Raw genomic sequence first — 26,939 nt, forward strand, 5'->3', positions numbered from 1 at the left:
TCCCAGCCTCCACCCCTACGTCGCCTTGTATATCTCATTTGCCACCCGCTCGATCAGTTTTGCTCCCAGCTGCAGTAGTCTTTTCTCCGGCTTTTTTCTCTACAAAATCGACCAATCCACAATCCAATTACACATCAGACGAATGAATGTCATTGGATCATGAATTTTTCTTAATCTGAAGATTATATCATTTCTACATTTCCAAAGAGCCCAGAATATAGCAGCACTCCCCACCAGAACTATTTTTTTCTCTGGTTTCTTAAATGTTTTCAGCCACCCTCCCAAGTAATCATTGAGATTAGTTGGGCTGCGTCTGAGATCAAAAGCACATTTAATCAGGCTCCAGACCAATCTGGCTGCCGAACATTCAAAGAATAAGTGATCGATATTTTCTTCCTTTCCACAGTACACGCACTCTTTTGATCCTTTCCACCCTTTCCTATTCAAGTTCTCTTTTCCCAAAATGCTTCTTCTGACCAAAAGCTAAAAGAACATTTTAATCTTTGATGGGATGTTAGTTTTCCATAAAAATTTGTGTGGAAATCCCACTCCATCATTGATCATAAAGGAGTATAAAGATTTAACTGAGAATTTTCTGTTTTTAGTAAGCATCCACAGAGGCTGATCTTTTCCCCCATGCATCTTACCTCCTCACATCTTTGTTTCAAACTATTCCAAAGCCCAGTTGTTTCTGTATTTAAATCTCTTCTAAAGCTAAAACCCTTCCACCCTCTATTCACAGCTTCTGTCACTGATATGTTGTGGTCAAAGCTGATGTTGTATAATCTAGGGTAAAGGTCTTTTAGAGGTCTAGCCCCAACCCACCAATCCTCCCAAAATCTAGTTTCATTTCCTCCCCAATCACTTTCTTAACATGTTGGAAGTATATTTTTTAACTCCCATTAAACTGCTCCAGAACTGGGAATCCCCAGGTTTCTTTTCCACCCCAGACAGACATTTGTTCTGAATGTATTTGTTTTTCAAAATATTCACCCGTGTTCCTGATTCAGTTTCCAGTTCCATAGCCACTTAGCTAGCAGGGCTTTGTTCATTATATCCAAATTAATGATCCCCAACCCCCCCCCCCCCCCTGTTCTTTTGGTAAACAACATGTTTTCCAATTAACCAATGGTACTTTTTTTGTTTTCATCTTCTTGCCACACAAGTCTGGCCCTAAAGAAATCAACCTTTCTCATAACTCCCACAGGAAGAGGATAAAAAGACATCATGAACAATGGGATATTGGTCAGGCATGCCTGTACCAGGGTTACTCTCCCAGCCATATTGAAGAGTCTCCCCTGCCAGCATGCACATCTTTTCTCAATTTTTTCAGTGACTCCCTTCCAAAATCTATTCCCCAGCCTAACATCTGCAATAGGCAATCCTAGGTATTTAATGGATATCTTTCCCACCTCACAAGTAAAAATTTCCTGGTATATATTAGTCTTATCAACTGCCTCTCCAAACAGGAAAATTTCACTTTTATGGAAGTTTATGGTTAGCCCAGACATCTGTTCAAATGCTGTCAGAATGAATTTCAAATTTTTTGCACTATCTTCATCATCTTGTAATAAGAAAATAGTGTCATTTGCATATTGCAGTATATTCACTTTACAATTGTTCAATTCAGAAAGTACCCCTTTTACAAACCCTTCCTGCATAGCATTGTATAGAATAATGGCTAATGCATCTGCAGCAATATCAAAAAGTAAAGGTGACAAAGAATCTCCTTGTCTCAATCCTTTAAAAGTTTTAAAATAAGGTCCAATTTCGTCATTCACTTTAACCCCCACATCACCATGTCACACCATTTATCAGAATTTTTTTTGAGTTTTAACATTTTATATACAAAAGGCCACTTGATCTTATCATATGTTTTTTCAAAATCCACCTTAAACAATAGGGCACTTTGTTTCTTTTTATGTATTGTATTTAATGCTTCATGTAATACCATCACACCCTCCATTATATATCTCCCTTTGATAAAGGCTGTTTGATTTGGGGAAATAATTGGTCTGATCACCCTGCTAAGTCTATTCACTAACACTCCTTGTTGTTTGTTAATAAGATCCATGAATACTTTCTTATCTTGTTCCAGCTCCATGATCTTTTTCTCTTCTTTCATTCTAAGGGCTTTTTGTCTCACTTTGTCTTCTTCCAGATCAATTATTTTTTCATAATCATATCCAGACTGGTTTCTACCTTTTTCCTTGCCTCCATCTCCAAGGCTTGCTCTTTTTGGATCCTTATAATTTCCTCATTTTTCTTCTTCAATTCCTCAAATTGTGCAAGTCACAGGCTCTCTAGTGAGATCATTTCTTTATTCCCAATCACATTATCATCATCTCCTTTGTGTCTTTTTCTCATGAATCCCTCACTATTGCCTGCCTCTATTTCTTCCATCCCCTGTCTCTTATGCTCTCCATACCATCCCATCTCCACCACATTCTCAAGCTCTGGTATGATCCTGTATATCATCAACTCTTTGTCAGTGATCTCAGTATAAGCTGGTATTTTTTTCGTTGTCTCTTATTCCAATCTTAGCTCTAATCTTATTTTTGATGATTGTATTCATGTCAATTTCTAACACTGGTCCAAGAGTTGCAGCCACCTCACACATCCCAAAAAAATGTCTGAAACATTCAGGCACCTTTCCAAATTGGACCCAAACAGTGTGTAGTTTGCCAACATCCTGTGAGTCAAAGCTCCACCCCTTCACATTGATCACAGCACCTGAACCCACTAATGTAGATTATGTCGTAGATTTACCACATGTGCCACTACATATAGATTTTTCCAAAAGCCAAACTAAGCAAACTTTAACCGAAGAAACCATTTATATGTACAATTCCAAACATATACGACATGAAAATATAGATAAAGGTTTCCCCCAAACCCCCTTCCAAAAGCAGCAGAAGGGAAAAGACTAGACCTATTCGATAGATAAAGTCTAGCTTTCCCTACTATTTCAAAGGAAAGGAATAGAACTCTATAGTTTGGTCCACAAAATAAAAATGTAGGACATTTTTTGTCCTACAATAGGTAATCTACCAGAAAAAAAAATCTCCTAGAACTAGTTTATAGAGTGGAGTGCACCAACACAAAAGAAGATGTAAATCTTTCTCTTCTTTAATACAAAGTCCTCTGGTAAACATCAAAATAAATCATATACATTATTCCATTTTTCTCACAATATACGATTGTTTAGCTTACAGCGAGTACTTATCATCCTTATCGGGTAGTTTGACTTCTCTTCTCGAACTTGTGATACATGAATCAGGTTAACAATTAACCTTAGCTACATCTTCATGGTGGTGAGATTTGCGAACCAGCATTTTGCCAAGAAACTAACAATTCATCGTGGTGAGATTTGCCTTTTCTGCCAACAGGCACCTTATGGCAAGATGGACGAAGACCGTGTGATCATGGATACCATACTCCTTGATGAGGAATCCATAGCGATCAGCGACGAGGTGAATTTCAGCTGCTTTAAGGCCATTATTGGTGGCCGGGTTGATCAGCTTCCAAATCCATTACTGGATCCATTCGATGAGAGGGATGATCTGGTGGCTCTTGCCATCGAGAAGGATCCTGTCATGGTGGATTAATCTGTTTTAGTACAGGAGAACACGTAGGATCTTGATCTACGCATAGGTATGGCTATCCAACGCTCAGTGTGGTGTAAATTCAATTCTCTGGTTGCTTTCTCTCCGGACCAGGGTGCTCGTGAATTTTTCTCTGTTGCTTCGACCAAAAGATTCAAGGATGAACTGTTGTACTGTTAGTTCTTATCTTAATGCCTGCTTAGGAGGAATTGCTTCAGACTTCAGGGTTCAACATCTTTGAGATAGAAATTTTTTAGTCTCGGTATTTCTAAGAAAGTGGGGTTCTTTGTACATTACCTAAAGAGTTTTAGTTGCAAAGAATTTCAAGTATTCTTCAATCTATGGGGGCATGGTGGGCCTGATTTTGTCAAAGTATTTCATGCTTGGGAACAAGAGGAACTCCGTTCTTGGACCACAGTGGGTATTAAGAAATCTTCTGCGCCCTCTAAACAGATGCTCACAGATGCTAATTTCACTTCACTTGGCACCTCCAAGTAACCCTTTCTTAATCAGGTTGTCTATGTGCAGCATGGGAACTCTAGCAATACCTCTAAGATGGACTTTATTTCCTGAAGAGACTGCATGTTAAGGAACTTGTTGATCGTGAAGGTCTTATTTAAGCAAGGCATAATCTCACTGTTATTCGGGAATATTTTTTGTACAAGTTATCCATGCTCTTCTCTAGATCATTTATCTGAGGCTGAATGTGTTGAGCTTGGTCATCTTGTCGGTTCCAATCTATCATCTGCTCAAGTTAACAATGTGTTTGCTTTATGCCATGCTCAACCAGTGGTGCTAATGTCCTGTAAATAACAATCTTTCAGCTAAGGATAGTGGCCAGGTTAAAGGGGCAGGCGGTGTGGATTTGAACAAGGAAGTCCTAACTAGTGATCCAGTCTTGGGCCCTTCAGATGTCCGTCCCACCTTTCAAGTTGTGCATTTGCTCAAACAAAAATCTTTCAGGTTGTGCATGGGCCGGATTGGTGTTACTGTTTGAATCAAATTGAGGACGTCCGCCCTCAAGTGGCACAGCGACCCGCCAGACTTTCTCAACAAAAAAAACTTCCAGACAAAGAATTTTTGACATACTCCCTCCGTACACAAATGAAATGAGGAAACAAACACACTAAACTGTGTCTATATACATCCGATAAACAAAAAAGTTAGAACATCTCTTTTATTTGTGAATGGAGGGAGTACTAGATTGGGATCATCCCGGTAAACCGGGCCAACAGTAGTGGGTAGCTAAATCTCGCCCAAATGTTGTCCAACAGAGGCCCAATAGAAGTCGAAGACCCGGATATCTCTTTTCTGGCTATTCCCGCTATGAATGCACTTATAGAATCAGATATTCAGATTCCATGAATGTTTGAAACCTGGCCATATCCTGAGGGATTGAGATTTCTTTAAAAATGGAACATATTGGCAAAATCAAAATAATTTGTAAATGTAGTGAAGCTTTTATAAGGAAGAGCTAATCTTCTCGACATATATGCTCAATCATGATTCAGACCCACATACTACTTTTATGTATCTTTGTTAATAGAATGACTTTAGCCACACTAATCGAGTATCTCTTATCTTTGTTTTTTTCCTCCTATTTTGTATTGTTGTTTTGTACTCTTCTGTGTCTCATGTTGGTGTAGAGTTGCAATAAAGACAACCGCAAAAAGGCAAAAGGCCCAACAACCCCATCCTTGGTAGGACGAACGTCAAGTGCGGATCTAGAAGCGAACCTGGACCCATTAATACTTTTTGGGGACATGTCGGTGTGCACCAAAATATGCCGAGACTCCTGGATAGATTCAATCAATGACCATGGTGTGGCAAAGCACCAATGCACAGAAACTCGGCTGACAGCGAAATGAAACTATTCAAATATTTCTTACACACCCTAAAAATAAATTTATTGATGGAAAATATACTTTCAAATCATGGACAACTAATTCAGTTAGGGTTAGGGATCCAAGCCCCAACAACACCTTAAATTAGTTTTTTAGCGGAAGCACGTTAAATTAGGGGGGGGGGGGGGGGGGGGGGCTCCCCCACCCCAACACATATACACACACACACACCATATATTTTGCTAAATTGTTTATGTTCGAGTGCATGTATGTACAACAATGGTACTTCAAAGTAGTATCCTCTGACGTACGTCAGTTCTGACGTTGGTCACTAACATGTGGGCCCGAGGCACTGGCTGGCCCACATGTCAGTGACCAACATCACAACTGACGTACGTCAGGGGAGCCACTTCCATGGTACTTCTGCATGTTTTCTTGCTTAAGCAAGAAAAAAATGACACTTAAACCAAAAGGAAGAAATATAGGCAAGGAGGCGGGTACACAGCTCGCAGACCCTAGGGCGATCATTGCTGCTCGCCCTAATGGTGAGTCCGCCACTGACACCAACGTCGGTGCCGACTTCTCCAGCGTGTACGTTCAACTTATGTGGTTCCCGTGGCCACACTAGTGCCTGAGCAAAAATATGTCATCTATCCTTGTCCAGCTTACTCACACTCGGTTCAATAAAGCCTAGTCCCAAACTTTGGCACCTTGTTATGCCTAACCTCGGACGTCCTTATTATACGGATGCAGCACTCCTTACAACCTGCACACAACAAAACAAAATGGTCTAAAACTACTCAACTAGACCACCAAGTCACTTATCAAAACAATGCAATGCGCACTCAACCACTCTCTCTATGGACTCCCTCAAAATACAAGAAATACAAACAAAAAATCGACAAGCAAACTCCATCACAAAACCATGGGACAGCCACCCTTGGTCTAGCAGAGAAGAAACAAAGGTAATACTGGAGTGCTGCGCAACCTCAGATTTTGCGATTGTTATCATGAAGATATTTGTCAGACGATGTCGACAATAGTTGTTGTAACTCATCATAGGCACGAGACAACTCCAGAAGCCAAAAAGCAACCAAGCACCGCGGTAATATTTTCTTTCTATATGTAAGAAGGTAGGCCGAGGTGTACCATCTGTATTCCAAAATCCAAATCAAACCAAAGTTTAAAAATCATGCATGAAACAAAGCAGCACTGGAGCATGTATTTCCCAATGTGCATAAAAGACAAAATAAAGAGACCGAAAAGAGCAAAAAAATAAACAATCCAGAAATGAAATGCCGCTCATGGCCATGTCGTAAACAAGCTACACTGTTGGCTGAAGAATCTCAGCATAGGATACTCTGTGGTACTATTACCATCCTAAGCAACAAGTGATAGTGCAATGCAGAAGAAAAAATACCAAAGCAAGTTTCTTTTTATTGGCTGGATCAAAAGAGAGTATATATAAGCTACTGAATGATATTAGTTGCAAACGTTGTCAAGAAGCATCCAAATGAAAACAGAAGTACAGTCAAAGTTAACGAGGCACACTACCAAATGGCACCTGAGCTTCCTTCTCAGGTGATGGGCGCTATATATACATGTAGCCTGATCTCGAATTGCTTGGTGGCTACGGTGGATGAGGCATCCCATTTTTGACCAGCTAACCGGGAAAGCGATGGAAAGAAGGAAACGCGAGTGGCAAGGAACAAATGGAAAGGAAGGAAGGAAGCACGAAGCAGCAGTGTCATTGACTCACTGTCACTTCAAAAGTCATCAGCAAGTCATCAAAACTTCTCACGTAGCACCCCGTGTCAGTGAGCCGAGCCAGATTAACAAACTACGTACGTACTAAAATGATAGCAGATTCCGACCTACCTAAAGCTCGTTTAAGGCGTGGTCGTATATGGCCAAGCATAACATGGCGGCCTTACTTCAATCCAAAAAAAAAAAGGGACGCAAATAGCACGCGAACGCCAACTGATTAGGGATTCAACACGACGCAATATTAGCCACGAATATACATGCGTGTACGTAGGAAGGGCGAAATGGTCATCGAGATACTTTTGCTTGGCTCTGCATTTGACGTAGCGCTGAATGCAAGAGTTTTAAACCTGGCCCAGAACCCTACAAGGTTGATCCAGTTTATGAGAAAAACCAGACCCCAAAACCTTCTCCGCATTCAAGAGGATGACAATCCACCATGCTCCGTGGAGCGCCGCTCTAACCTTGACCGCACTCGAAACCGCCGACCCCCTCCAGAAACATCATCGCTCCAACGCTTTGTGGCAAGCAGCCACCACGGACAGGCCCCGCGAGTGAAGCTGAGCAACAGCATAAGGTGAATCCTTGCCGCCGCCATCACCAGGCCGGGCTTTGCCGAAGGTGTCCATCGACGGAGGGAAGTGGGCGGAAAGGGTGACCGAGGCCTGGCGGATATGGTCGCCGCCCGAGTCGCCCTGTGGGACAGCGACACGAGGGATGAGCGGGCATTTTGCATTAGAGGTCTTCCCTCCGACTATGTGGCTACAAATTTTTGGAGCATACAGAGCTCAACCGATTGAGAAATTAAAATGCCATCAATGTGGAGTCAAGACTATTTTGTTGCTTGCGTTGGTGTCTTTAAATGTCGATCATTTTCTCAATTGGGTTTGTCTTATACAATGGTTGTGGCTTGTCATATATGGACTGGCAATGTGGCATACACAGATTTTTCACCAGGTTGTTTGTTCTTTGGTATTGAGAGAAGTACATGTACCAACCCCGAACTCACGCCCTACTTTAATTTACAATCCCGAGCTCCAATACCGGTAAGATCACAACCATCAATTCTCAAATTCTCTTTAAAATTACGCACCCCCATTGCCTAAATATGGTTTTGGCATACGTGACACGTATTCGACCAAATTGGCGGAGGAGCAACACTCCATGTCAGCAGCCACTTATTGGTCAAATTTTTAAAAAACGCAATTTGTTAATTATGTACAATAATCAATTTGAATATCTAATGTATTTTAAAATTTGTTTGTTAGAACAAGTGCGATTTTCTAAAATTGCTCAGCATGGTAGTGTTGATTTTACAGAATTGTTTCAAATATTCCTGAACACTTCGATTTTTTTGGTAAAAAGGGGAAGAAATTGAATTTCTACTATATTTTAGAACCAATTTGTCAAAAAAGTGTGAAATTTTCCCAGGTTGGTCAGAGTGGTGGTGATGATTTTACAGAATGTTTTTTGAATTGTTTCTGGACACTCTGAATATTTGGTAGAATTTTAACTAAAAAAGCCCAAAATGGAATTTCTATCATATTTACAAAATCTCAAAAGGATGCAAAACTTTTCCAGATTGGCCGGCATGGACAATTTGAAAAATATCATTTTTCTTGGACAATTTGAATTTTTGGTCAACCTTTGACCAAAAAAGTGGGTGGTGACGTGACTTGAAAGCCTGCTATATCAAACAACAAACAAGGCCTTCAGCTGCTAAATCTATGAGAGATCAGGCTCAAGTCCTACCAAACAATTGGCACTACTAATAGGACAAACCGCGATTTCCTATTTGACGCATTATGCGTCAAATTGTCGCTGCTTCGCAACCCCCCCCACTCCCCCCCCCCCCCCCCCTAGCAGCAAGACAGGCACCTCTGATCCCGGTTTTGGGAACGTTCTCGAAGGTACCCAGCTGGTTTCTCTGAATTAGGGTTCCTGAACTATTTTTGTTTTCTTCTGTTATTATTTTCTAGTTTTTCTCCTTTTATGTTTCTTTTTTTTCTTTTCCTATTTTTTATTCTTTTTTCTTTTCATTTTGTTCCTTTCCCTTTTTTTTTCTTTTTCATCAAATGATCGTATTTTTAAAATTTTGTTCCTTTTGTAAGAAATGATCCTGCGCTGAAAGTTAGTTCACAAATTCCAAAATAGTAGAAATTCATTTTTATTTTTAGCTATGGTAAATTTTAAATTTTGTTTGCTTCTTTTACAAAAAAAATAGTACCCCCTTTAAAAATTTGTCAATTCATAAACTGTTCAATTTTTCGAAAATTTGTTGTCAAATTCCGATTTTTTGGGGAATTTGAAAAAAATGTTCGCATTTTATATTTTGTTGATCAATTCAAAAAATGATCTGAAATTAAAATATTCCAGTATTTCCAAATTTGCTCGCATATTCAAAAAATGTTCGAGTTTCCAAATTTTGTCCGCATATTCAAAGAATGCTTAGGGACTTTTTGAAGGAAAATTTTTTTTGAAAAAATTGTTCGTAATTTCAAAACATGCTCGTTTTTTGAAAAAAATTTGCTCGTAATTCCGAAAAATGTTCGTGTTTTCAAAAATGAATTCACAGTTTCAAAAATGTTTGTGAATTTCAAATTTGTTCACATATTCAAAAATTGTCCATGTTTACAAATTTTGATCTCAAATTCAAACAATGTTTAGGGAACTTTTGGAAATCTTTTTTGTTTCGAATAAGTTTTTCTTAATTTTGAAAAAATGTGCATTTTCAAATGTTGTTCCTGTTTTTCAGAAAATGTTTCTATTTTTTAAAAGATTGTTGTAATTTGATAAATTGTTCCAATTTTCAATTATGTTTATTTTTTTCAAGAAATGTTTGACAAACTAAAAAAATATTCACGTTTTCACAAGATGTATGTGTTTTGAAAATTTTGTTAATAAATCGGAAAATGTTCGTGTTTCAAAAAATATATAAAATTTTCAAACAGAAAATAACTTTCAATATTTCTAAAAAATTTAAATATGTTACAACTTATAGTTCATATGCACTGGGTTGCTATTTCTAGGAGTTACAGTGGCTAGCTATTTTGGTTCACTAACAGCAGGTCCTTGGTTCGATTTTTCTAAAAATATATTCTAAAAGGTCCTTGTTTCGATTCTAGAAGTTCAGATTTTGCCGTTGTAGTTTGTTTATTTAAAATCCGCGTTGCATATATAGCGTAGGTGCATAACTGTGAAGTCTAGAGTTCGAATCCACCGTCTAGTGCTTGATTTGTTTTTGGCATTTTTCCACATAGCGAAGTGCCACCGTAATATGGGCTGGCCCATGTGAGCCGAGCCCTGTGCGAAGCCTGGGCTCTCTGACAAAGAGAGCGTCACAAAGGAGCTCCCGGAAAAACCCTCTCTGACGCATTAAGCGACAAATTGGAGGGGCTTCGCACAGGCGATGCGACGCTAGCGCTAGGGAGGGTTGGCCCAATTTCAGCTAACGTACACACTGGTTTTGTAATCCTTCCTGATGTTTCCTTCTAGTTTTTTACCAGTTTTAGGAACTTTCCAGAAGGTTTCAGTCCTTTTTTTTTCTTTTTCCATCTGTTGCTTTATTAGTTTTATTTTGTTTTAAAAATAGTTTATTTATTTAAATATATTCAAAAATTTAAAAAAAAATTCACAAATTCAAAATATATTTTGGATATTTTCAAAAAATGGTCGTGTTTTCATATTTTTTTGAATTTTAAAAATTATTCATATTTTTATAAATTGTTCAAAAATACAAACATGTTCTTGTATTATTCAATTTAGAAAAATAGTAATTTTAGAAAATCCCATTTTGCAAATATGTTCATAAAGTGAAAAATTGTTCGTGTTTAATAATATTTATTAGAAATTTTAGAAAATATTCTTTTGCAGAATCTATTCGCAAATTCCAAACATGGATATCTCAAAAAATGTTCATATTTTCAAATTTTGAGATTTATTTCAAAATTTATTCGTGAATTTATAAAAATCATAAAATGCTCATGTACAAAAAACTCTTTGAATTTTTAAAACATGCCATTGTTTCAAAATGTTCTAAGGTTTTAACTTTTTCTGTTTACAGTATTTCGCCATAGTACATGGGCATGTAGTACATCACTACAGTACACAAGAAATAAAGTAAAACCAAGAACTAGAGTGCTCGATGCGTCCACTAGTGCTACAGCTTGCATGGGCGACCCAGCAAGACTCCTCATGTGCGGCAGCCTACTATTTGATGCAAAGAGCGTCAAATAGGAGCTCCCCTACTAATAAGCCCATGAAGTGGATGTTATTTTCAAGCCATTTCCATGCAACCTCCTATATGGTGTGCATTGCCTCCCCCATACGAGCGCCCCACAAGTCTCACCCGACTAGACTAGCCCATCAGCACGCAACTGGACCTCCCACTGGGGATCCCCGTCCCTAGCCACAGTAGTTGCTAACCTTCAGTGTCTAAATAGGCAGCGCGGGGTATAAGAACTATCAGTCGCGACAGATTTCAACATCTTTTTAACTTGATTTTTATACAAAATATATTTTTCTAAACGTGAACATTTTCTAAGTATGAACAAATTATTAAAAACTTGAAAACAAACTGTGAATCTCGAACCATTTTTTTAATACAAAAAAAAATTCAAATGCCCCAAACATTTTTTTAATCGGCAAGCAAATATTGAAAACCTAACCAGTTTTTTTTCAAGTTCGAACAAATTTTGAAAACAAAATCATTTTTCAAAATTTCCGGATTTTTTTGAATTTGTGAACAAGCTTTGAAAACGTGAGAACTTTTTTAACTTTTTAAATTCCAAATTCTTTTAATTTTAGAATATTTTTTGAAAGAAGCAAAAAAATTATAAATTATAAAAAAATTATGAATTTTTAGATAAGTTAAATGAAAAACGGCAGGCCCAACCGTGGGTGCCCCTGTGCGAATCCGCCACTACTTGACGCAACGCGCATCAAACATGGTTTTCCGATGCGAAAGCTAAGCTAGGCGGGGAAGATTTTGTTTTTGAGTGGGACTAGAACTTTATTCAACAAGTTCCAAAGGAATGATTACATTGTCATGCGGCTTGATTAGCTAGACATGTCTATCTAAATCTAGATATTAAGTAAACTTTGCTAGACTATCAGCTTTGTGATTTCATGATCTACTTTCGTGAGTTAACTTGCATTCCTCGAAGAGATCCGTGTGAAGCTTCACCTCCCTTATAATTCCACCTTGAAATCCAACTGTATTTTCTGCCAAGTCCCTTAGAACTGAGAGACAGTGAGAGGATACCAGAATCCTTGTGAGTAAAAGATTGTCCACTAGAGCCAATGCTTCCCGAATTTTAAAAGTTGTCGATTTCGAAAGCCCCGACTAGGTGAGAGACAACTATGGCTTCCAAAGTTGTTGGTTTTGAAAGCCCTGACCAGGTGATTGACAAAGATCCCAGGAATTTCCCTTGATCGTCCCGGCAGATAATTACAACCGCCCCCTATCTCCATGCACAAATTGTAGTAGCATCAACACTGAATTTTGTAAAGCCTGGAGGCAGTCTGATCCAACATTGTCTCGCCAGCCGTTAGAATAACCTTGTGACAAGAAGTTTAGAGGGACTTAGCACTTCGAGATTTGTACAAAAACTATCGATGAATAAGTGTGTTGACATTGGTGGTTGGAACATATGCTCATAAATTGATTTACGACGGGCGGGCCAGATCACCCATAGCATGACAATAATTTGCATGAAGTCCTCCTGCGAAAGTGTGTCATGCATGGTGAACAGCCATAGCTTGGCGTTCTCTTCCCTTGTCATTATCATATGTTCAATCACACCCTCATTTGCCAATGCCCAGACACATGTTGAAGAAGAACACTCGATTAGGGCATGACACCAAGAATCCGGCTGCCCGCATAGTGCACGGGTGAAGGACTCTGTCAGGTGATGATGTGCCACCACATCAAAGGTGGGAAGGACACTTTTCAAAGCTCCTCTCTCTCTCTCTCTCTCTCTCTCTCTCTCTCTCTCTCTTCATATGCATGTGACGAGACGAGGGGACGTGGATACATATCCACGTCCGGATAGTTATCGGACGCGTCCGTGAACATTTGAGAAGACAAATTTAAGGAGGCCGGTTGAAGATGCTCTAATGGGATATAAACTACTATGCAGTAGTATATCAACATATTTTTGTCTCCCTCCATTTTCTCGGATCTCCCGACTACTACTGGTAGTAGTATATGGTAGTAAGTATGTCTGCACACATGCATGCACTAAACTACCCTCTACTGTATATGAAAGTAATAACATCGCTCCACGCTCACGTTCTAACCACTTCAAGATTCCTCCATATATAAACATTCGGTTAACAATATGAAAACCCATCAAAATTGCGAAAAAGGCAGATAAAGAAAAAAGAAAAGAAAAGAGGGACTGGAAGCTTCTGGAAACTTCCCAAAACTGGGAACGTAAAACGCTTAGATGGGCCGGCCCAATGAGAAACTACCGAAGGAAGCGTGTGCGCTGCGTATGCATTTGCCTGTGTTCGGTGTATTAAGCGCCAAATAGAATTGTGAACAAATTGATTGTAGATGATGATGCCAAAGCTGAGTTGCACTGGGGGAAATGGAGGAGGTTGTATGACACCGAGGAATAGAATGGGCTCTCTCATTGGCACCCGTAAATACCTGCATCGACTGGGCTTTATCTATTTAAAGGCGTCCCCTTTTCCATGGTGGTGAAATGAAGAAAAATGGCAGTCAGCGGATGCTCAAGAAGAAGACAAGGCACGTGTGAAGCCTCTCTTTCTCTCCATCTCCACGGGTGAATTGAAACGTGACGCCTGGGTGAAGCAGAAGAAAACAACGAGCCTAGTGTTGCTTGCCTCTAACGTTCAAGTGCGTGTTTTCATCTGTAATGAGATATAAACTACTTCCTCTGTAGTGATTTAAACAGTCTTATATTTGTTTACGGAGGAAGTACTAGTACTAGGCAGTAGTATACCGACATATTTTCTCAGATCTCTCAACAACTACTGGTAGTAGTATATGGTACTAGTAAGTATGTCTGCACACTTGTACACTAAACTACCATCTACCATATATCAAAGTAATATCATCGCTCGACGCTCATGTTCTAACCACTTCAAGATTCCTCCATATATAATCGTCCCGTTAACATATGAACACGATTATTCCTCAATGTGATAGGCATTGCCAAATGACATGAAGCTGCCATCCAGTTTTATTCTTGATTAATCTAGTGATCAATCTGTCGTCTACTTCCTACTGCCGATCCTTAGAAGCTACTCCCTCCGTCCCAAAATTCTTGTCTTCGATTAGTCTAGATATAAATGTATCTAATACTAAAACATGATTTAATACATCCATATTTAGACAAATCTAAGACAAGAATTTTGGGACGGAGGGAGTAGGTGTCATGTCCAAAGACACAAATTTCACCACCATGTTTCAATGCCATAACAAAAACAAATTTCTCGGAGTTACTTAATTTCCATACGCCTTTTAGGTAGCAAGATCATTGTTCCATAGGATATCGGTAGCTAGATTTCCAACACCTAAGGGCATCTCCAACCGCGCCCCCAGGAAGGCCTCCCCAAGCGTTTTTCTTGCGCCGGCGCCGAAAAATCGGCCCAGTCGCGTCCCCAGGAGCCCGATTTTCGCCGCCCTGAGCCGAAAACAGCGCCGGCGGACCCAGGCCGAACCCGGCGCGCTGGGGGGCGCCCGGGGGCGCCGGGCGAACTTTTTTGGCGCGAAAAAGCCGCGGGCCCGCCGCGTCAGCGACACGGCTCTCTTCTCGCCCCTTCGTCGTCCTCATCGCCTCGTTTCCCGCGGCGAATCAATGCCAAAGCTGCCGCGCTGCCGCGCCGGTCAGCCTGCGTCATTGATGCCTCACGGGCGGCGCAGTGAAGGCCGGACGACGCGCGTCCCTCGCCCTCCCTCGCCCGCCACGCGTACACACGGCGGCTACGCGTACGGGCGGCGTCTCGGCCTATATAAGACGCGCACCGGCGTGCTCGGCGATCACACTCTCTCGCCGTCGTCCCTCCCTCTCCTCTCTCTCGCCGTCGTCGTTCCTCCCTCTCCTCTCTCTCGCCGTCTCCACCCGTGGCCGAGCACTTCCCTGGTGACAGCGCGGCGGCGAACGGTTTCGGCCGCCGCCATCTCCACGAAGACGAGGCTCGCCTCCTTTACGAGGCCGGGTACCCGGTCCCGCCGGACATGCGGGTGCCCGGCGCGTGGAGGATCAGCGCCACGGCGTGCCGGTGCCACCAGCACCCACCGGGGCGGCGCGGCGTGCGGAGATCACACGCATCCGCGCGTCTCTGCCGCGGGCGGCGAGGGAAGGGCCACGGTACGTCCCCAACAGCCCGCTCTGGGAGCCCTACTTCCGCCGCCGTCACGCCGAGCAGCTCGAGGCCACCAACGGCGTCGTGTCCTCCGGCAGGCTCAACTCCAATGGCCGGCACCGGTGGTTGGGCGTGCCCGGACGCACGTTGGAGGCCATCCTCGAGTACATCGAGGGCGGCAACACACTGCGCCTCGAGTACCCCGATCCCCCGTCCTTCTCACGCCGCCGAGGAAGCTCCTGGACCCCGAGGCGCATGGAGACCGGGGGGTCCTCCTCGTCGTCCGGCGGCTTGCCCTGCCTCCGCCCCGCCAAGCCGGAGCCCCAGGGCACGCCGGTCAGTGCCCGCACACGCAGCTCCGGCGTCCGCATCGGCGCCAACGCCTCCCCACCTACCGGCCGCTTCGTCCTCGTCAAGCCCAAGCCGGAGCGCGGCCTCCCCGCGGAGTACGAGGAGATAGCCCGGCGCGGCATCTCCGACGAGGACGCCCTGCGGTGGGCGCGGGACGACTACCTCCGCGACGAGATGGTCCGGCACCGCCGGGCCCTGGAGGAGATCGCCGCCCGCAAGCGTGGGCGCGAGGACGAGCACGGCGTCGTGGTCCTCGACAGCGACGACGACGACGACGCCCCCGGACCGTCCAACCCGCCGCGCCAACCGGGGGAGGGATGCAGCAGGGACGTCGGAGGCGCAGGCGGGGCCGGCGACGACGACGACGACGACGGCGGCGGCGACTACACGCGGTTCTACCGCCTCCTCGGCATGTAGGCGGCGAGGCGGGCCGCGAGGGAGACGGCGGGGGTAGCCCGCGGAAGTTTTTTTCTTCTTTTTGTAAAATATGTTTAAGTTTGAACGAACTCGCCGATGTTTGCGTCAAATTTCAGTCGTGTTTGCGCCGTATTTGAATTTTTAAAAAAAAACGTGGGCGCCGCGACTGGGGGGCATCACGCCCCCAGTGCGCGGTTAAGCGCCGGCGCGCCCCCAGGGGGCGATTTTTTGCCCCTCCTGGGGGGCCAACGGCTGGAGATGCCCTAAACCTTAGATACTCCCTCCGTTCAGAAAAACTTGTCCCAAGTTAGTCTTTCAAATGGACGTATCTAGCATTAACTTGATGCTAGATACATCCTTTTGAGGGACAAGCTTCTTCGGATGTGGGGAGTATCATTTAGGGCTTAGGGCTTATGAATGGCTTAAACTTCACACTGAAACAACTTCAAGAGAACATGAGAACGGAGGATCACTCTGTTGGTAAAATGTGTGGGTGTGCATGCTGCCCACCCGCTTTCGCGTCTCAAGCTCCATGGATGATGAGGTTGCTTCTTCTATGAAAATATGCTGCCAACGACTAGTTCTAGCTGTCTCATTCTTTTTATTGTTCTGTGTAGTGTCACTTTAAAACTCCCCCACCACAAGGACAAGGGATTGTTAATACTCCAGCTTCAACGGCTAGTTAGTACCCCGGCTTGCAGTAATTTTATTTTCACTTTATTAATCTACAACTACCGCAGAAGCAGGCTAGTTTTGTGCAAGCTCGCGTCTCTATTCTCTCTCTCTCTCTCTAGCAAATGGACCAGGACCTAATATACAGTATGATATATAGTGCAAAGAGAAAAATCTAAGCAAATAAGCTCCAATATAGCACATGTTAACTGGGGGCAGCATGACTGACGCCTCTTAACAAATTTTGTAATAAGCAGCACATGATGCCACATCAGCTTTGTACTTCTTTTCAAAGAACAAGACGGAGAGACGGTCTTCACCTAGTACAATGAGCCGGCCTGTCTCCCCCATTTTTCCTTCCTGAGCGAGTCTATAAAAAGAGACATATAGGTCCGTCCCTATGCATCACAAGTTCTCAGACACAACTGTTCCAACGTCAAGCTTGCAACCACTCAAATGGCCGTGAATAGTGCTGACGATGCTGCGAGCAGGCCGAGGATGATCAACGCCGGTAGCGCTGCAACCCGTGGCGCCTTTGCTGCGTCGGAGTGGGGCGGTTTCTTCATCACCCACGACCCTCCTCACCCGCAGGCATGGCATACATATATACTCCTTCCATGTGCAGATCTACCTCTGCTTGTTTTCCATTTTGCCCAACCTCCATTGCAAGTTTAAGAAAAAAAAGACAATCTTGGGGGTAATTGATTTGTCTATATATATGTTATGGACACTTCCAATTTTGTATATTATCCTTCAAAAAAATTTAAACCTGCATATCAGTTTCTATGTGGGTACCTTGTTGATATATGCAGAGGTCGGAGGAGTGGATGAGGGAGAGGGTGGAGGAACTCAAGGGGCGAGTGCGCACGATGTTCTCCGACGACAGTGTGGCCGAGGCGGTGACATTGATGGACTCACTTGAGCGTCTCGGCGTGGATGGCCACTTCCGCGAAGAGATTGAATCGGCCATAAGCCGGATCGTTCACCCGGATGAGTCCGCTGGTTCTGATGACCTTCATGTTGTCGCGACTCGGTTTCGGTTGCTTCGGCAGCATGGGATATGGGTGTCCACAGGTAGTTCAATAATCATATTATCCCTTAAGACAATACAAAATTGGAAGTCGTTGCCTAGGTGTTGATTGTTTAACCAACAGAACTGCATAGTGGCCTATCTAAAATTTTCTGTGCGACTTGAACGACCTATACAGAACAGCATATGACTTAGAAGTGGAAAACCCCTATAATTTTATTATTAATTTCGGTCGAAGAGTGTCGACATCCTTTTGCCTTCAATCGCCAGTACAATTTCTACCGTGAAGTCAACAGATCATTTTCCAGAACAAAGTTTCTAGCAAAAACCCTCTCATTGAATTTTATTTGCAGGCATCTAATGATTATCTTGTAGAAAAATATATTTTATTGACCGTTAGCCTCCCTGGTCTGTTAATCTTATTCGGTGTCTTTTACTTCACATATTCGAATGGTACTTTCACAACTACACTTTTAGAATTTTACTTTGAGACTTGCTTCGGTAAACCCCCTTAAAAGAACTATCTGCAATCTTAAAATCACTTAAAAATATTAGTCATCTCTAACAATTTTCATCCCCAAACTCGATTTAATTCGGACATTTTGTGCAGATGCCTTGGACAACTTTAGAGATGGCATGGGCAACTTCAAGGCAAGCCTGAGCAGTGACCCGAGGGCTCTACTAAGCTTGTACAACGCAGCTCACATGGCGGTACCGGGTGATGGCCTGGCCCTCGACGATGTCATCAACTTCACACGACACCAGCTCGAGGCCATTGCAGCAAAAGGTGAGCTCCGGTCGCCGTTGGCGGAGCAGGTCGCCCGCGCCCTCGACCACCCTCTCCCGCGGTTCACCAGGCTGCTAGAGACCATGTATTACGTTGGTGAGTATGCGCGGGAGGAGACGCACGACAATACGCTGCTAGAGCTTGCTAGGCTCAACTCTCACCTCATGAGGTCTCTTCACCTCAGGGAGCTGAAGGCACTGTCCTTGTAAGTCTTTTCTTTTGCTTTTGGGATTAAATTGCATATCTTAGTTTCGCAAAAAAACAATGCATATCTTAGTACCTTGCACTTCATTGAAATCCTTTTGATCTTCACCAAACTATGCACACAACAAATATGCATAAGATCGTGAGTGTACATTTAATTGGTAATTTAACTAATAAACCTCTCTAGGTGGTGGAGGGATCTTTACAACACGGTGAATCTACCGTACACTCGAGACCGTATGGTGGAGGTCTACTTTTGGAGTTGCGGAATGATCCCTGAGGAGGAACACTCACGCGCACGATTGATGTTCGCCAAGACGTTTGGGTTGGTGACTTTTCTTGACGATACCTATGATGTCCATGCCACCTTAGAGGAATGTCACAGTTTCACCGAAGCCATGCAGAGGTACTTACATAGGGTGTAATTCAATTATTTCAAGAAAGTATGAGGTATCTTTTCCTTTCATAATTCTAATACAATCTTTAATTCGATCTCTCATTAAGGCAAACATATCTTTTTTTCTTACAGATGGGACGATAGCGCGGTTTCTATTCTACCTGAATACCTTCGCATGCCATACATCAAAACGCTAAGCAACTTCAAAGATTTTGAGAATATGTTGAAACCGGACGAGAAGTACCGCATGTCTTATGCAAGAAAGGCGGTATGTTGTAATTACGTGCACCAATTTTAATATGTAAATGGTTCCTTGAGGAATTTTCATTTCTCTCATATATGGACTTGGCTTAGTTTTGCCGTAAACAATTTTATCTCTCATTTAACGTCATAAACTGTACTTTCTAGTTCTTTTAAGTGTCGTTTAGGGAGTAAAATAAACATATGTATAGTTTAAAGGTTAATAGGTGAGACCAATAATTGATTTCAGAAAAATTAAATTAAGCAAATACTACTGTAAAATAAGCCAACACGGTAATAGTGTGTTCTAAATTGTTGTGTACGCAGTACCAGCTGCAGGCGGAATATTATATGCAAGAGGCCCAATGGTCCAACGACAAGCATCGGCCGACCTTCAAGGAACACGAGGAGTTGTCGGTCATGTCTTCGGGCTTGCCCATGCTTAACCTTGTGGCCCTCATGGGCTACGGCGCCATAGCAACCAAGAAGGTATTCGAGTGGACATGTGCCGTTCCTGACGTAGTCCGTGCCGGTGCACAGATCGGTCGCTTCCTCAACGACATCTCCTCTTACAAGGTACTCCGTCTCCTATACATATGTGAATTAATGCTGCATTTCTGTCAAAAAATTAACCAAAACATGATAGAATGTACTGTCATAACAACCGACATCACCGATGTACATGCAGTTGGGGAAGAACAAGAAGGACGTGGCTAGCATTGTGGAGTGCTATATGGTAGAGAAGGGCACGACAGGGGAGGAGGCCGTGGCGGCAATTGCCGCCATGACAGAGGATAGTTGGAGGACGATGAACCAGGCGTGCATGACGATGGACCGTGTGTTATTGCCAGCGGCGCAACTGGTGGTGAACATAGCAAGGTCGAACGAGGTCATCTACCTCCGCGGTAGGGACGGTTACACCTTTGGTAGCCATGTGAAGGACCTTGTCACCATGCTTTTCCTCGCCCCCATTCCCCTTTAAGCCACGGGTTGCAACATACGCGTAATCTTGAATTGACCTATGCATTTATTCATTATATAGATATGCTAAGCTGAGTTATGTGGAGAGCGTGTAGCAACTACCAGTACACTTTGCTGCACTGTTGAACTTATATGATATCAGTTGAAGGCATCTCTTGTGTACTACCAGGATGTGTTGTTTGCACTCTCTTCGTTCTCTTTGTAAAGGTTGTTTGTAGGTGTGGATATGTCACGATTACATCACTTGCTCATATGGTAGATTATGACAGATACACATTGAGTAGAGGTTTCCAATATGAAGGTGATATAGGTAGGCCACAACAAAAGGTTTTTGGGCGTTCTTCTTGGAGTATGACAAGCATTCAAACAATCAAACAGAAAAGCTCTAACCCCAACTGAAACATAGTGTTTCATACTTCTCTGCTGCACCGCCACAGAATGCTTGTATCCCACAAAAAATGTGTACGCGTAGCTAGTATCCCGCAAAAAATGTGTAGACATAGCAGCATATGATCCACCGTAGTATGGCTCAACAAACAAAAATGCAATAGTGAACTTGCAGCAAATGAAACAGGCATGTTTAACCACCAAATCAGCAAGCAAACATATGACAACAGAGGAAACGCTGGAAATAACATCTGGTTTCGCCAAATGTTTCGGTACAACAAGTACAGGCTTCAGAAAGCCGCAGCAGAGCCGAGACAGTAACATTATGAAAGATACATCGCCTTCATTCAGCAACTGGCCAACTGGGGCAAGCAAACATTGCCGTCACAGAGTCCAGTGAAGATGCCAATCAGGTTCTGAGGCATTAGCAACTTACACGAGTTGCTTCCCGTCACTGGGTTCAGCAGAGTTGGCATGGTGATCATGATGGTGATGGTGGTGGCGGCGGGGGTGTCTGCTTTTGTGAGACCCCTTGCCATCATTCATCTTGTCTGGCTCACCGGCAGCTCCATCATCCAAGGACAGAGAGCGGCTCCTGTGGCGCTTATGGTTGTCAGAATCTGATGGCTTGTCCTCGTCACTTGATCTGTGGCGCTTCCTATGCCTTGACCTGATCTTGTCCTCGGATTCATCGTCTGATGATCGGTGGCGGCGCCTCCGGCTCCTAGTGTGGTCCTTCCTGGTTGACCTTCGCTCATCATCATCGCTGCTGTAATCTGAAGCATCAGACTCTGACCTTGAAGAGTGACGGCGATGCTTCCTCCTGTGCGAGTGCTTCTTCCTTCGGCGCTCTTCTTCAGATTCGCTATCATATTCATCACTGTCGCTCTCATCGCTAGAGTCTGAGCTCCTCCTCTTTGACCTGTGCTTGCGCCTCCTGGCACCATCAGAGTCAGAGTGGCCATGTTTCCTGTGCCTTCTGCGGTCCTTCCTCTTCCTGTGTTTCCGATCGCTGTCGCTCTCGGATTCACTGTCAGATTCTGAGGAAGAATAGCTTCGCCTCCTGTGCTTTTTTGACTTGAGCTTCTTCTCCTTCTCTTCAGTGGCCTTAATTGCCGCTTCCAGTTTCTGCTGCCATTTCAGTGGGGCTTCCTTCTTCTCGAGGAGTCTCTTCTTCTTGTCTTCGACCATCTGCAGGAACTTCTTGGCATCCATCCCAGCGAAACAGACAAAAGCTCAAAACCTGCAGGGCCGTGAAATGATGCAAGGAAGTGCATCTCATAGAAGAGAGAAAAACACTGTTAGTTTACTGAACATCTAGGATTATCAAGCAAGCTAGAGAAGAAGTGTGTAAATCAAATCAGTAAGCAGAGCAATAGCTTTAGACAACTGAAACAAAGATATTTGGCAACCAAATGACATCTAATATCAGGCATTTCAAAGCATAGTGAAGCTAAATCCTTACAACCAACAAATACTTTACAGAGTGTGGCATGTCTAAGAAAAGATTAACACCAGAGTAGCACTAAACTGATACATGACATCCGCTTAACACCAAAACAGTAGCTTAAAGGTTCCAAACTGCGCTAACCATTCAGATCCTACCAAAAACATATACTGCTGACTAATTAACCTGACACATGTGACAAGGTCTGTTGATTATTACGCATAGTTGCATCAGTTTAAAATTCGAATGTAATCCCAATTCTCAAACTGTAAAAGGGAAGAAATCAAGGGACTAGTGATATTTTCTTTCCCTGAAGAAAATGCTTGAAATCGGCAAATACAAGTGACCATAAGAAAGTGAGACTCGTTTAAAGCTAAGGCTACACAGAAATAGTACCAAACTGATTCCTGTAATCCACTTAATATCAAAACAGTAGCTTAAAGGTTCAAGCTTTCGCCAGATCAATCAACAGAACAACAATCCAGGCTTTTGCCAGCAGTTCAAACAAACTAAACCAAGCAAGCGCTGACCACCACCAGGCAGCTAGAGGGAATACAACTGCAGCTGGCACTACCAGAAGTACAGCGCATGCATGCATGACTCAGCCACGCATAAGCACTAACAGATCCAATGATTGCGGTAGGTGCAGGCATATTATACACTTTCTTACCTTGTCCTGAATTTCCGACCACCAGAGAAAAGTCGCTCCTCCTCTTTCCTGAGCCCCAAATTCGCCTGCAAGAACCACAATTCCGGTCAGGGTAAATCTCAGGTCAGGGTAACTTATCCTCTCAGAAAGACTCTTCTAGGGAAAATCTAATCTATCCGCAATTCCAGACAATAAATTCACGAGGCCGCGAAATTTCGCACCAGAACCACGTAATAATTCACGAGGGGCGACAGATCTGAGCCGCGGCCGGCGGCGAAACCATGGTAGAATCGCGACCAACTTCGGCAACGGCGTTTCGAAAATCGAACACCAAAAGGGCGCAAAAAAGCCCGTCCTCTCAACCCTGCCCGTCCGGATCTGGGTCCCTGCGACGCCCGCGCGGCGCGATCTAGAGCCCTAGCTACTGCGGCGCCGGGAGGGACTGCAATTTTCCCACGGAAACTGAGGAAATAGCGACCTACTTGCTGAATTTGTCAGAAGAACACAGGGGGGGCGTCGCGACTCACCGAATCGGAGACGCGCGGGGGGTGGCGGTGGCAGCGTCCGGGGCTGCGGTCGCGGCGCTGGCCGGTCGCCGCCTCGGCGAGGAAGAGGATAGGAGAGGAGGAGTGCGACTTGGCTTTGGATTTGGCCGTGGCGTTTGGTGTGGGTTGGGCTGGGGGACCGTGGGACGGACCCAGCGGATATATGGGCGGGCGGAGACGCGGTTGGTTTACGGTGCCACGCTGGCTGACTGGTGGGTCCTCACGCGTTTCAAGTCGGCTCACGTCTTGGCTGCTGGAAAAGACCTGGCGTTACGAGCCGTCCGATCGGCGGTACGATTTGAAACATAGGCTATGTCATGCTTGCCGTTCAGTGCGCAGGATGTTTGCGCGCACACACACAAAAAAAAGGCATGTTGTGGTCAACTTTGGCTTGCGTAATGTTGCAAACATGTGGGCCGGCCTTCATGAACCATAGGTCACGTGGGAGAGGGGGCTAGCTTGCGTAGACGGCGTCGTTTGGAAGATGCGCGAGAGAAAGATGAGACCGAGAAAGGGACGGTGACATGCGGTTGGGAGAGGCTTCTAGAGAGCACAAGGCTGGTCGTAATGGTAGTATCATAGGTAGTATCGTGCATGTCAACTAAGCAATTTTGATGAGGTGTCATAGCATTAAATGAAGAAAAAGAGGGTGTAGTATCATATCATAATACCGTATCATATTAAATGCTAAACTACCTTGTGTCATGCATGGCAATAAATAGAGTACTACATGATACTAATATATATGATACTATGCATTAGGAAGGTAGTATCATATACTAGTATCATATGCATGATACTAGTATATGATACTCCCCATTACAACCAGCCTAAGGTGGAGGGGGAGTTGTGCAGGGGCCACAAGGCATGTGCCGTGCGTTGGAGACGGTTGACAATAAAGAGAGAGAGAGTGAGAGAGAGAGAGTGTGTGTGTGTGTGTGTGTGCGTGTGTGCGTGTGTGTCAATTGGGGAATGGAAGGAAAAATCGCTATCACTAGGAGGTAAAGAAATCCAATAGCTAGCTGATACGTGGGAACCCTATGAACAAGTTCACGCCCGAGGATGGCCCGATCTTCACGTCGTAGGATCGAATCGGGAGGGATAACTATCTGCAAGCAGCCGGGATGACTAGCTTTATACCTGCCAAGGTTGGATGCAACCCGTACGTTGGGGATGGATGACCGAAGCTACAAGAACTCCAACCCGTTGTCCGAACAATCGCAGAACCACAAACCGGGACTAATCCACACAAAACGGCCGAAACCGTAGAGCACGAACTAGGGGGAACCAGAGGCTCCTTCTCGCGAATCCAAATGAACTCACAAGAGCAAAGGTAGCAAGATCTCTCGGATCTCTCTAGCAATCTTGCTGCATAAGCTTGTACCTAAATGGTTTGACAAAAGGTTTTCTAGAGGATGGGGGAGATGGGGCTTTATAGCAGGGACAACCCCCCTTTGGCTAGGTGTGAAAATGGTTTCCAAAGTAAGCAGGTTTGCATGGCTTTCTTGGGTGAATAAGCAGAAAACTTTGGGAGTTGTTGGAGAGCTCCTCGGAAATTCGCGAAGTCTTGACAGCCTCGACACCTTCCACGAGAAAGACTACAACTTTTGACTCACAACTCCAAATGATGTGAGGTTTTTTGCATTGGAAACATAATTTGATGTAGCTTCTGTCGATGTACCCCTATAGCCCCGTATCTTCACCACATGGGTGTGGTACACCAAAACATCAGAGGTAAAAACTGACAACATCAGCTTCACTTGAAATTTGTTTCCTCCAAATTTGTTCCCCCAAACCGGTTGCTTCAAGAGCTCATTGGTTGTTGGATCGCTTCCATGTTATACCTAAGTTCAACCAACAATAATGGGGATGAAAGCATAGTTGTGTCATCAAGGTTACAAGGTAAACTTAAGTCAGCGTTCACCTGGGCATGTGTTTGCTTGATTCGGCTTAGTAATTCTTTTCAACTAAATTTTGCACATTTCTGAAATGTCGTGTATGATGTACCCATGTGCTCATCACTAGCTCGGTGGAAGACGTGCATGCCAAAAGGAAAGGGAGGTATGAGTTTTTACGACTTATACTGTATCGGTTTAGCGATGCTGGCGTAACAAGTTTGGAGATTGAAGGTAGAACTTGTATCACTTTGTGCAGGAGTCCTTCGTGCCAAATACTACCCACGTGGAATTTGCTCAACGTGGCAAAGTCTCTTGGCCGGAGTACAATGTTTTGGGAGGGCTTATGTAGGGAGAGTGGGAGATGGTACTCAATTTCATGTCTGCGATGATGCCATTATCCCAGCAAGTGCGGGCAGAGAAAGTGATGACACCGAGAGATGCAAAATCTTACCTCAAAGATGAACGACCTTGTAAACCCAATGAATTAATAGTGGGATGAGAAGCTAATTCAAGCTATATTTGGCCAGTTGATTCAAGCGGAATACTACAAATTCCAATAGCATGATCATGCAAGGAGAATGTTGCGGCATGAAAGTATACTAGAACGAGAATGTTTCCAACTAAAGATCCATCGAGTTGTTGCATTCACGGGCTACAATCCACCCAATCAGCTGTTTAGTGCGGCCCGGCGGTTGGCAACATAGGCCATATTGCGCTCTTCGTTTGTAACATAGACCATATTGCACTCATTGATCTGGGTCATGTCATCTCATCTAGTCGCAGATGGATGCTTGCAACATGGACCATGTGGCATTCACCTCCAATTTGCATAATGTTATGAACACATGGGCCTTTAGTCACAAATTGCAACATGGATCATGTTGCAGACACCTTTAGCAACGACGGCGTTGACAACACCAAGCAGCCAGCTCGACGCGGCTCCACCTCTTGTAACATTCCCGCGGGGAATGGCAATGCCGTCATGGGGATGGGAGGAGGAGGTGACAGAGAGGGAACTTGCAGAGGTGGTGTTGGTCGGCTCCATGTCAATAAGACAACGAAAGGAGCTTCTCGGGGAATACGACATGTGGTTGGAAAGAGGATTCTAGATGGTATAAGGTGGAGGGAGAGTTGTGCGGGGCCCACAAGGCATGTGTCGCGTGTTGGAGGGGTGCTCTTTGCGGGAGTTTCAACGGCCCATAAACACGATGTTTATGTTCCTTCTCTTTTAGAAATCGACCTCGAAACTCAGCCTCGTCTCCCTTCCTTCTCTTCGAGAAGTCAACTCACAAAATTTCAGTTTTAGGCAACTTACAAATAGCTCACGCATACATCGAACAACTTTTTTTATCCATGCACAACTCTTTAAAAATCCTGTATTTTG

At 43.9% G+C, this 26,939-nt stretch overlaps 2 protein-coding genes and 1 non-coding gene across 6 annotated transcripts; 1 reads left to right on the top strand and 2 right to left on the bottom strand.

The window, feature by feature from the left end:
• Positions 1 to 6,431: 6,431 nt before the first annotated feature.
• On the bottom strand, positions 6,432 to 6,516 carry LOC147977771 (small nucleolar RNA SNORD34). The gene has a single exon (XR_015600059.1). It is a non-coding gene; the product is annotated as a small nucleolar RNA SNORD34 (small nucleolar RNA).
• Positions 6,517 to 17,412: 10,896 nt separating this feature from the next.
• Positions 17,413 to 21,091, top strand: LOC125529558 (eudesmanediol synthase). Its single transcript, XM_087545945.1, has 7 exons — positions 17,413 to 17,581; positions 17,803 to 18,064; positions 18,631 to 19,012; positions 19,199 to 19,417; positions 19,541 to 19,676; positions 19,976 to 20,224; positions 20,337 to 21,091. The coding sequence occupies exons 1-7, from the start codon at positions 17,447 to 17,449 to the stop codon at positions 20,628 to 20,630; spliced, it is 1,677 nt and encodes a 558-aa protein (XP_087402071.1). The 5' UTR covers positions 17,413 to 17,446; the 3' UTR covers positions 20,631 to 21,091.
• Positions 21,092 to 21,237: 146 nt separating this feature from the next.
• Positions 21,238 to 23,808, bottom strand: LOC125542358 (FAM133-like protein). 4 transcript variants are annotated; one of them, XM_048705365.2, is made up of 3 exons: positions 23,640 to 23,808; positions 23,134 to 23,198; positions 21,238 to 22,259 (listed from the first exon to the last, which is right to left on the bottom strand). In XM_048705365.2, the coding sequence occupies exon 3, from the start codon at positions 22,229 to 22,231 to the stop codon at positions 21,449 to 21,451; it is 783 nt and encodes a 260-aa protein (XP_048561322.2). In that variant the 5' UTR covers positions 22,232 to 22,259; positions 23,134 to 23,198; positions 23,640 to 23,808; the 3' UTR covers positions 21,238 to 21,448. The 4 variants fall into 4 exon arrangements, with proteins under 4 accessions (XP_048561322.2, XP_048561321.2, XP_087402074.1 ...); XM_048705364.2 differs by having other exon boundaries at positions 21,238 to 22,293; positions 23,640 to 23,807; XM_087545948.1 differs by lacking the exon at positions 23,640 to 23,808 and adding an exon at positions 23,334 to 23,567.
• Between the last annotated feature and the right edge of the window lie 3,131 nt (positions 23,809 to 26,939).

The sequence above is a fragment of the Triticum urartu genome, chromosome 3A, assembly GCF_056163025.1.
Source record: "Triticum urartu cultivar PI428250 chromosome 3A, HENAU_Tu73, whole genome shotgun sequence".
In the NCBI taxonomy this organism is placed as follows: domain Eukaryota; kingdom Viridiplantae; phylum Streptophyta; class Magnoliopsida; order Poales; family Poaceae; genus Triticum; species Triticum urartu.